The 11,967-nt window shown below is 40.9% G+C and overlaps 1 protein-coding gene across 1 annotated transcript; it reads right to left on the bottom strand.

Annotated features, from left to right (window-relative positions):
- Positions 1–6,539: 6,539 nt before the first annotated feature.
- On the bottom strand, positions 6,540–7,973 carry atoh1a (atonal bHLH transcription factor 1a; the record flags this gene model as incomplete). The annotated part of the gene is made up of 2 exons (XM_080035277.1): positions 6,540–7,411; positions 7,721–7,973. 2 exons carry the CDS (start codon positions 7,971–7,973, stop codon positions 6,540–6,542), a joined length of 1,125 nt encoding a protein of 374 aa, XP_079891403.1.
- Positions 7,974–11,967: the final 3,994 nt, after the last annotated feature.

Genomic DNA, 11,967 nt, shown 5'->3' with positions numbered 1-11,967 from the left:
TTCTCGACATTCTCTACTTCATCCTTGAAGTCCATAATGAAAAATAAAACGTTCCTCCTCTCATTTTATTCTCTCCCGTGGCCAAAATACTCTTCTGTAGAAAGGCGAGGAAATATACTGTATTCTCATATTTATTCTGCCTTTTTCACACATCCATCCACTTTCATAGTTTGTCATCATTACTAATGAATTGATGCAGGTTCCTGATACTTAAAAGGTTCCTGATACTTAAACAAATTTGGGACACCTGGTTAAGATAATTGGACCCGACATTGGTTATTTATCTGAACTGACATCCTGTGACATATGAGGCATGTGTGTGAACACATGTTCATGCAGTACATGTGAATCTGGCAGATTGCCAGCAGAGGTTACTTGTGGTGAAAATGACACGTGGGTTTGAAGAGGCACATACATGTACACCCATATAAGAGCACACCTCTCATGTTCCAAGGTGGGTAAATGATGGAAAAATCAACTCCAGCCAAATCACTTCCGAAGCTTCCAAAGGTTTTCTTTTCATGTGTGCAGAGTCCATCAGTGGCAGTGAAGGAGTCTACCCCAGCTGAGGAGGGCTGGCCGCATGATCTTGGTAACCTGAACCTGCTAGAAGTCATACTGGGTCAAAGGGAGTAAATAGCCTTGCAGTTGACGCGTTAACTACACTAAACACACACTCATATAGGCACACACTCGCTCATTGCGGTTGAGGTGTTTGCGTTGTGTTCTAATAATGAAAAGTTAGTTTAAAATCGAAATAAATTTAATTATTTACTGGTCAATATGATAAAAGGGATGAATAAAACATCAAGGTGTGTTTAAAGGATGATACTGATGACACACATATAATATGATGTTCACACAGATTTGCATTGACGAACATGCACAGCAATATACAGACAGAGATTAAACCTTTACTTCCTCAAACATGCAACTCCAACAAACACACTCACCAACACACACACAAACCCACACAAAGCCATGTAACTGATTCCGCAGGAGCATTGAGCACCGTGGATAATTGGTCGCACCATTGTGCTGCTCTTCTATGGGCCGGTTACCCAAGAAGCCTCATGTTCGTGTTCATGTACATTTGCTTTGAAGGTGGCGGACACAAAAAGCTCAACCCTGTCCACAACAAAGCCCTGGGAGACCCTGCTTCACCCATGGACGTATTTCATGGAGAGAACCACAGAGATAAATGATCTTCTTCCTTGTGACAGTGTGTATTTGCCGTGTGTGTGTGTGTGTGTGTGTGTGTGTGTGTGTGTGTGTGTGTGTGTGTGTGTGTGTGTGTGTGTGTGTGTGTGTGTGTAGGTGGACATGCTTTAAGGGATGAGCTGCTTGTCATCATAGAAACCACAGGATGTGTTTAGTCAAAATAGTTTAACACCTCCTCTTTAGAAGATGAAAAGCCCACGGCTTTAAAATAAGGGGGGCAAAAATGTAAGTGTCTGTTTTGCAATACTATTGTCTCAGTAACTGTAACATATTTGAAATGACTATGTTCTCTCTATATTCATTTTAACAGGACCTACAGTATATATAATTTACCACATATAAACACGTCAATAAGATGGAGTGAGATGACTAACATAACAGATTGCAGACAGAACAGTTTGAATAAACTGAGGGTATATCCCGGTTTGCAGGTATATCCCGGTATGACAGGTTTGCAGTCTGCGCAATGAAAGTTCCATGTACAAGGAAATCTATCTCAGTCCTGCAGAAGTTTTCGTTTGACACAGATGAGAGGTAAACAAAAAGTGTTTCAGCCGCAGTTGATGCTGTCTGTTGCGTAAATAAATGCTTGAGATATTTAATTAGCATTTAGTCTTAAGTATATATATGAACGAATACCAAACCATTCACGCCCAAAGTATGAGGCTTTTCTTTTCAACAAAAAAAATCATCAGATCATAGCATTTAGCAGATTCCTCTATAACAAACAATGAGACCTGTGCTCATCTAAAAACAGTGAACATTTTACTTTAACTGTCTACTTGATGTGGCCCATGATCTCCTAGTACTCCTACTGTATAACATCACACAACATATATCTTTTTTTCAAGCATAAATGCAACTCTACCAAGGAAAACTCATTAACAATTCATGGCATCACTGCATCCGAGCATGCAATGCAACAGGTGCTCATTGCATACCAGCTGCATTGTGTGTGTGTTTGTGCGATCACTATAGGTTATGCTACAGTACATGATCATACAGGGCGGTGGTGGCTAATGATGGGTGAGAGCTTTTGGGACATTGAAGGGAAAACAAACAAACAAAGGGGTATTTATGGTGGTTATTCCTCAGACTACTTTGAAGTTGCCTTAGCCACACTGTAACTCTACTTTATCTATCTATCTATCTATCTATCTATCTATCTATCTATCTATCTATCTATCTATCTATCTATCTATCTATCTATCTATCTATCTATCTATCTATCTATCTATCTATCTATCTATCTATCTATCTATCTATCTATCTATCTATCTATCTATCTATCTATCTATCACCCTGCAACTACCCATCCTGTCCCCTGCTGCCTGTCTCTACCCTCTCTTTCCCCTCCCTCTCACTTATTATTCTGTCCCTATCTGCCCATGGTGTCCTCACTCACCACCCTCTCTCTCCCCTCTCTCCCCTCTCTCCCCTCTCTCTCTCTCTCTCTCTCTCTCTCTCTCTCTCTCTCTCTCTGGGACAGCAGATGGAGACTATGGCCCAGTTCTGCCTTTTGTTCTGGGTCCCCAGAGAGAGCCGTGGCTTTTTTGGACAGCACACTACTCCGCTCCCCATATCTCATACAAAATGCAAGCGTCTTTCTTTTCATAAGAAAAAGGGAAGCTGTGGAATGCACACTTTCTGAATATATTTACTTCAAAATGAGCCTGATGGAGTCTTAATAACATACTGAATGCACCTCTTGATGTAGGATTGTTTATCACCTCCGGACTAAGCTGCCTATGCTATGTGCCACAACGAGTTAACGATAAATGTTCCCTGATACTTCTTTTGAGCCACTGCCACTTGTTGTTTATTGCATCAAGGAAAGTGATTGATAGTACAATTTCTTTGTCTGTTGAAGTGCTTTAGAGGAAGGCAGGTACAAGTCCTTGAATGGCCTTGTTACACAATGTCAAACATGAGCCTAACTGTGAAAAGATGTCAAAGAACTTTTTTTCCGGACTTTTTTCTATTCATCTTATACACTGCCCCCTTAGCAATTTTTTATTTTTTTTTTACAACGTCCGTGCATAAATAATAAATGTGCGTGAAACAGTGAACCCTCAACGTGACCAGCAGCCCACTTGTTGAAGATGAGCCTGTTTTACTTCCCACTTACTATAGATAACAGCAGTGGTTGAATAAATAAATAAATAAATAAATAAATAAATAAATAAATAAATAAATAAATAAATAAATAAATAAATAAATAAATAAATAAATAAATAAATAAATAAATAAATAAATAAATAAATAAAAAATAAATAAATAAAAAGTGGTCATCATTATAGGCCAGTGGCTTTAGCCTACATTCCAAATATGACGAAGCCTTTTACATTAGAATATATTTTAGATAAAGACAAGGATATGGGATTTTTATTTATTTTTGGAAGTCGCACCAAGTTTTTTTGCGGTGAACCCTGAATACGCAAATGTTATGTAAAATGTGGATTTCCTCATTACCCATTTGGTGGTTGGTTACTTTGCATATTATTTATTTTCAGTGGAAAACATTCATTTATCCCTTTCAAATGTTTACGGAAACTTGATCTCCTTTCACCGCAACACGAACTCTCTGCAGATGGCTGTCTAATCATAGCCTACTCGGATACAGTTCTACCCGCATAAACCCTGTTAATAATTAAACGCTGCATCCTCATTATATTTCCCTTTACTACATCCATTCAAGGGGCGAGCAAAGGGGCACGGGATGTGATTGGCTGATACCCGTGGGTGGGTGACACCTAGATTCATAAATAATTTCGAAGTATTTTGCTCTTTTTACCACACCCTGTTGTCCGCCAGGATTGGAAACAACATGAGTCACAAACATGTTGCTGAAAAAGAAAGAAAGAAAGAAAAAGATTTCGAAAGAAATTCGGTCTGAGTCACACAGGCTGCAAGAGCTAAAGTGAGCGTGGTGCGTGCGTCCACATGTGCGTGTTTGGTTGAGTTGATGGAGAGATACAAAGAAAGAAAGGCGAAAGAAAGAAGTGGCGGTGTACCGACGTGTGTACCGACGTGTGTGTGTGTGTGTGTGTGTGTGCGTGTGTGTGTGTGTGTGTGTGTGTGTGTGTGTGTGTGTGTGTGTGTGTGTGTGTGTGTGTGTGTGTGTGTGAGTGTGTGTGTGATTGTCTGTGTGGCTTTCTTCAGTCGAGAAAGTGTGTTCCCTATCGAGTCAGGTCCGCGGGGACACGGTGGGGACCCGCGAGCGCTCACCAGCTGACAGCGCGTGCTTCATTGAGGCCATCCAACACCTCGGCCCACGAGCCTGCCAACAATGGCCTGAAATTAATGCACACTCTCCATTACCAAATCAACGACATGGCAACAGTTAAAAAAACAAAACAAACAACAACAGAAACTTTAAGAGTGTGGAGAAAGAAAAACAACACGGTGCTATAATTTAATGTAGCGTTCTCTGCGTCAACGTTGCCACATACAATTGCAGTTTGGAACACTGAATCAAACGACTAGGCCAGGGGGCGCGTGCACGGTGCACCTGCAGCATATGGCGAGCAGGCTCTTATGTAAATTACATAAGAGCAGATCAAGTGTTGAAAGTTACTTTGTTAAATGGAAATTCCTTCGTGTTTTGAAGAACATATATTTTCCCTAAGATCATTTTGTTCGAACAGCAAACATGTATGCCTATAAGTGGGTTAGTTTCTCTTCTGTTTCTGTTTCTATATTTATTTTTTATTTTATCTTTGGATGATTGGTTGTTAATTGATGGTTAGACCGGATTTATGGTAGCCTAATGTAGCCTATGTCATATATTTATTCTGTTGTTTGGTTTTGCGTTGGTGGAATATGACTTTTTTTGTGGAATAAAATAAAACATTAATGCTATTTTATTATCCCTTAAACCACACTTAGTAGACCAGAGGCCTAATGGGACGAGGTTCACTGTCGTCAATGCCTGTTAGGTGTATTAAAAAAAATTTAAAGTTGAAGAAATAGTTTTTATTTCCTTAGTTTATTTTAAAGTATAGTCTAATGTTTTTTTTAATGATCTATTAAAGCCTTTAATATCACTATTATTATTATGATTATGATTTTTATTATTATTATTATTATTATTATTATTATTATTATTATTATTATTATTATTATTATTATTATTATTATAGCTTAAAGTATTGGCCTACATACGACATATGCCTGGTCAGTTGTAGCAACTCTAATAGTGCTACATGTGTTGACCAACCATCATAAACAACCAGTTAGTATCATTCTGGGAATTGGTTTGGTAGGAACACTTTATTTATATATAAAACACTACTCGTAGAGTTAATTGCAGTTGTCTGAGAAAATGTGCTTGAAACAACAGAGACAAAGAAACAGAGCATTTTCGTTTTGATTTTTATTCCCAAATTCAAATGAACATAACAATAAATGGCAAAAGTATCGCTTTTTTAAGCAAATGGAGTTATAAAAGCAAGTCAAACATAATAGTAATAAATACATGTCAATTAATCTCATCCAGTGAAAGCAAAAGACACACAAGTTAATCTGAAGATACAAAAGAAAATACAAAACAAGGCAGCAATGATGGCTACATTAAATATGATATTTGTATTGGCAGTACTACGCTAGCAAACAAAGCAAATTATCGTCTATAGTTTGAAAACAAAGGTCGCATTTATCAAGCCTCTGGCTCGTATATTTTTAAAGTGCACATCATGAACTTTTGAAGTTGCAAAACAAAACACATTATACAAATTAAAATGTAAAAACATCAATAACAACAACAACAACAACAAAAAACATTGTATTGCTACTACAACAAAGATTTATTTATGACATTTAAAAATAGCCTAAACAAATTATCATGACTTTGTGGAAGACAGCTTTTTGGTCGGGGTGACGTGGGAGATACCCATGGCAGTGCTGCACGCGACATGGCAGAGGGGTCTTCCAGCCACCACGTCTCCATGGAAACTGGAAATTATAGGCCAAGACTACAACTAGGCTATTGGCAGAATCGAATTAGGCCTACAATATAGGCAGGGCTATTATTAAAAATAGAACATGACTTTCTTTGAAGAAACACAAATGTCTATTCTCTTGTGCATTTTGTCAGCTGGACGGTAGCCTATGATTGACACTGTTTACGGAAATGAATATGCTGCAATTGGCTATGGACTAGTGAACCTTTAATATAGCCTAGTCTGTATTATTATTATTATTATTATTATTATTATTATTATTATTATTATTATTATTATTATTATTATTATTATTATTATTATTATTATTATTATTATTATTATTATTATTATTATATTACTTTAAGGCCTAACTTTTCAGAAAGCAACAGTTTGATGATGATGATGGTGATGATGATGATGGCTGGGCAGCTTCAATTCTGAAATATCATCTTCTTCACTCGAGTTGAGCTCCATTGCTATTTCATCCGAGTCACTGAAGTGGGAGTGAGGGGAAAATTCTCCGTCGCTCCTTGGAGACTCTTTCCTCCCACCTCCGAGCGGGGCGAGCGAGCTGCCAGCCCGGGTAGATGAGGAGGACGGAGGGGAGGGCGAACGCATCGCTTCTTCGACCATGGCTGAGAACGAACAGTCATCGAAGGAGGAGGAGCGGAAAGGCATCCCACCGATATGGACAGGTAGACTGCTGCTGCTACTTGAGACGGGCACTGCCACCGCTGTCCTACAGGTAGCAGGGGACGGGGAAGCTCTTTCCTTCGCAACGTCAAAAGCAACTGCGGGCGAGAGCATGTTGTCACACTTTGGCGAGTTGCTGTTATTGTTTGAGACGTCGTTCTTGTTGCTGCTGCTGCTGTTGGAGGTGGCCGGATCTTCAAGCAGATCTGCCAGGGCGTTTATGTAAATCTGAGCCATCTGTAAAGTTTCATACTTCGACAGCTTCTTGTCGTTGTCGAGCGCCGGGATGACGCTGCGGAGCTCGTCGAACGCATAGTTGAGCCCGTGCATCCGCCTCCTCTCGCGCGCATTGGCGGCCGTGCGCCTCTGCTTCTGCACCCCGTTGGCCGGTCTGCTGGACGGGGCTCTCTGTCTTGTGTCTTCCTCGGGCCCGTCGACCGCGCCTCTAAGGCGACACAGGTCCCTGACTTTGAGAGAAGAGGAGGGGCTCTTGGCAGTTTTTCTGTTGCTGCGAGGGCTGGGATGGCCCGAGGACTCCGGGGAGCCACTATCATCTGAAAAATGAAAACAAAACATTCTCTGAATTTGTCTGTTTTGACAACAGTTCAGAAAAAATGATTTGAAAAAATGACACTTTCAGGTGTGAATCAAGAGCAGTTTTTTTTAATTGTACCAAATGCACTTCATAGCCCACTTTCAAAGTAGCATGATGCTCTTTCTGTCTGTTCGAGACCTTAAGTGCAAGCAAAGTAATCACCAGTGCTACTCCCTGTTAACTGATGCACGTGATGTTGCATTGCAGGTGATTTTGCCTTGGAAGGTTTGTCCAATAGGCTATTGAATTCATAAGCGGCATTGCTCACCTTGGTAGGAGCCGGTGCTGGGGCAGGGCGAGTGCCGCAGGTAGTCGGGTGAAGTGGCGTGTGCCGCGCAGGTGCCGGAAGGTTGCACCAAAGCCAGCCAGGCGCGTGGGTCACTGCCGCTGTCCACGAGCGTCAGTCCAGGTTGGTAGCGGGACTCGTCGGGCTGCTTCTCCCCACCCCTCTTCACCAGAGAGTCGAGGACCACCGCCTCCTGGGTGTCTTTGCTCCAGTCTCCCACACTTAGGACATCCATGTTTCCAAATAACCCCTAAAGGTATAGGTGAAGTTAAACCGACAAACAGTGCTAGAAAAAAAGTTATTGGAAGCACACACTACTATGCTGTCGCACTGTGCGGAGTATGACTGGCGCGTGTGGGACTGATGTCTCAAGGCAAGGCGTCGGTTTAAAAAGCGGCACGCGTCTGGGAGCCCCCCTCCTCGCGCTGGTCGCGTGTTGAGGTCCAATGAGAAGTCTCGGCAAAGCCCAAGAGAGGTGATTATGCCCCCCCCTCGCCCCCCCCCACAGCCGGACTGTTTATGATAGCGTTACAATTTAAGGAGTGTTTAACGCAAGGGAGGTAAGGGGAACCTCCCACAGGACGCACGTACACGCACGGCGAGGGGACGGCTTGAGGTGAGGAGCGTGGACAGCGCGAGACGTGCACAGCTGGGACAGAATTCCTACCAGATTCCTACCTATACGTGTGTCGGTCTTACGACTCAAGCATGCCAAAGGTTGAAATGGGTTAATTTGTCACCCTCAACTGTTCAAAGTTTTTCCAGTGAACTGTTATCTTCAGTGCAGAGACTCCAGTATACGTTTGCATCCCATTGGAAGCATGTTTTTCATCTTAAGCTCAAAGTTCTCGTCAACACAGACTAAGGTGTATCACACAGAGCTTTTTAGTCAAGAATAACCTGCTGAAAGAAAACAACTAAATATTTCCTTCAAATCAACGTGAAAGTATGTGGGGCTTTATCAATAGGCTACTACAGCCCTTTAAGGCCTACCAAAATAGAGACCCTTCTGGCTCAGTAAAACTTGACCAAAAGTTAAATGCGGCAAAAAAAATAAAAAATAAAAAAAGTTTTGTGGCTCCTGGGGGCTCGCTCTTTGTCAATTCATTCATCCTTAGTTCATCTCCAGTTTCCATTTTTCTTTTGTATCGGGTCTAAAACCTTTTGATCCAGCTCTCGGAACGCCCTGACGGTAAAAGGCTTCACAGGGAACGGAAACACGAGAAGGGGTCTCGCGCTCTACACTGTTTCCGCACTGATCCGAGCTGTATGTGGCGCGCGGTTGCAATTGGTAGCAGCGAGGGGGAAAGTACACGCGCCTGCACACACACACGCACACACACACACACACGCACGCACACACACACACACACACACACACACACACACACACACACACACACACACACACACACACACACACACACACACACACACACACACACACACACACACACACACACACACACACACACACACACACACACACACACGAGGTGTATAAAGTAAGACAATATATAGCATATTTAATTTCCAATATTCACATTTGAATTATGGCTATATATACAGAGCTGTTGCTGAAAGGAAATATTTTTGCTAAAGAACAGGACAACTAATCTTTGGACCAATTATAGCTGTTTAGGGAATCGCCTGCAGTCTACTGATCAAACCATTCTTACTGAGATGCAAACATTAGGTCTAAACGGGCAAATGGAAAATGGGCTGGGGGCCTAAATGCTGAGTGGAAATTGGTTATCAAACCTAATTGCCACTATCGATTTAGGATAAGATGGATATCGCATCAGCAAGGCCTACTACATGTTCAATACAGTACAGTATGAAACACAATGATCAAGGGGTTACTACCCCCTGCCAAGTCCCAGATTTTGTAGTTAAATTAAATTAAATTAAATTAAATTAGCCTATACCTGATCATCAAATTCAGACAAAATAAACACGATATATTAGCAGTAGCATAAGATCAGCAATTAAACCTGGCAAAGTATAATACTTGTACAATAGCGTGGGCCTAATATGTTGAAAAGGGTTATAAATGTCCTTAAAAGACAAACTCCAAAAAGAGAGTGGAGCTGGAGATTGTGGGAAAAAAGTCTATTTATGGGAAGAAATCCCATCATTTCAGAGATAAGTCGACATCAATCTTTTCTATTTTTTATTCATGTATTCATCATGGGGACGTCTTGCGGGTTAGAGGTCTGGCGCCGAGCGCTCGCCCCCTCTTCCCACCTACAAGTCCCCCATCCAACGGACCGGGCCGGGCTCCTGAAGCTACCGACAGGTTGGATATTGTAGCTGGCGATTATTGAAGTGTCGCAGTCACAATGGAGACTCTATGTTCCATTGGTCACGCCTGGGGGGGCTCCTCGAGGGAGAGGGAGGGGAGGGGCTCCCATTCCAACGCGCGAGAGGAGTCTGCGTGCTGCTGCTTCTCATTCTCATCTCCTGGGATACCGGGGCGCGACGGGCACGAGACTGGAGTGAGGGGAGCCGGACAGGGACAACTGAACTGTAGCCTTTCCTAAATTCACAAAATCCAGGTTATTGTTTCAAACCTTGTGCTCAAGTATAGGCTATACATGTATTGGAAGCTGCGAAACTATACTACACCAAACAAACTTCCGAATATCCTAACATAATCAGTTTGCCATGCAAAGAGGCCTACCTGGCAAAATCCAGATAGGCCTAACTAAATTATTGAAGTGTTATTCAGTTTTTTTCTTATATTTAGAGCCAAATTGCACTATAAATAAGCAACATAGGCTAAGTTCGAATTTGTACTTATCTATACGGTAGCCGAAGCCTACCTTTAACTGTTTTAGTTGGTTAGGCTTACTTTACTTGAAAATACAAAATACATAGCCGAATCAGTAATTACGCTATTAAATATTATAGATCAAATAGGAAATTAGATTTTCAAATTAAAATCGCCTATATAGGCTGCAATATAATAATAGTATAGCCTACTTAGTCATTTATCTTGATAATGCCTTTTTGCTCTTAATATGAACTAATCCAGGACTTTTTATAACTAGGCTACAGTAATTCATGATGGGTTACATTGTTTAATTGCTAACAGTATTTAAGTAAATACATTAGATATCTACTATAGGCTACTAAAAATAAATGTATGGCTTTATTTTGCTTGTTCATCTACAGTTCATGGTTATCCCCTTAAGTGACCAAATACTAACTGATACTTATGATGTTTAATGCCACATGAACATGCTGACTTTGATCACTTTGCTGTCTGAAAATAAAAATATTTAGCTTGACGTTATGATAGTTGTCATAAAGTTGAATCCAGTGGAATTCGAAGCACCATCACCATCTGATTATTCCTTTCATTTTCAAAAATGTTTGCAAAAATCTGCCTGTTAAGCAATAACTGAGTCCGATAGAGTGACAGGGAGATCTGATAACTGGAGGAGCGAAACAGTGCCATTCTCTGGTCAAAATGTAAAACTACAATGTAGTGCTCCATTGAACTTGACAGCAGTCATCCTCTGCAGTGTCTCTATCCAGCTGTTAACAGCAGTACATAGGCCCTTTGAAGTGAAAGCCTATTTGAAGTGAGATACACAAAAGCTTAGCTCATGCTTGAATTTAAAATATTCCACACATAAAATAATCTCAGGACATGCAAACCAATTAAAAACATGCTATTGCAGGCATTTGTATACTTTTTTTGCATCCTTAAATCTATTAGGTTTAATAATTAAATAATTAGAATGTATGAATTCCTTTTTCATTGATTATAAAATGACACCCTGCATGCACCAATCACGTTTACTTGTGTATTTGTTTAGGATCAATTAGCTATTTGAAAAAGAAAAGGTCAGAATTCCAAATTACAGTGTGACATCTCAGCAACACTGCCAGGTGTATCGTTATTATTAAGGGTTAGAACATTAGAGTATATGTTTTTTCTTCAGAACTGCTTAACAATTCTTCTCTAGCTTAAAGGGGTAGTTCAGGATTTTAGACATAGGGCCTTATTCCCAAGTTAGCCTTGGTGTTCTTTATCAGTGGAGACAGTTTTCAACACATTTAATTCAGTCCTTCTAGTTGCAGAGTGCGCTCGTGCTAAGCTAGCGCACGGCATCGGGGGGATACCTAGCCTGCTACTAAAACAGTCTTACCCACTCCACAGTACACCCGAGGCCAATCAATTATAACGCCAGACTATCGATGTAAATGTCTGTGTTGAT

The sequence above is a fragment of the Ammodytes marinus genome (assembly GCF_949987685.1).
Source record: "Ammodytes marinus genome assembly, chromosome: 2".
Classification (NCBI taxonomy): Eukaryota; Metazoa; Chordata; class Actinopteri; order Uranoscopiformes; family Ammodytidae; genus Ammodytes; species Ammodytes marinus.
Note: the sequence above shows the minus strand (reverse complement) of the source record. Positions and strands in the feature narration are given on the sequence as shown.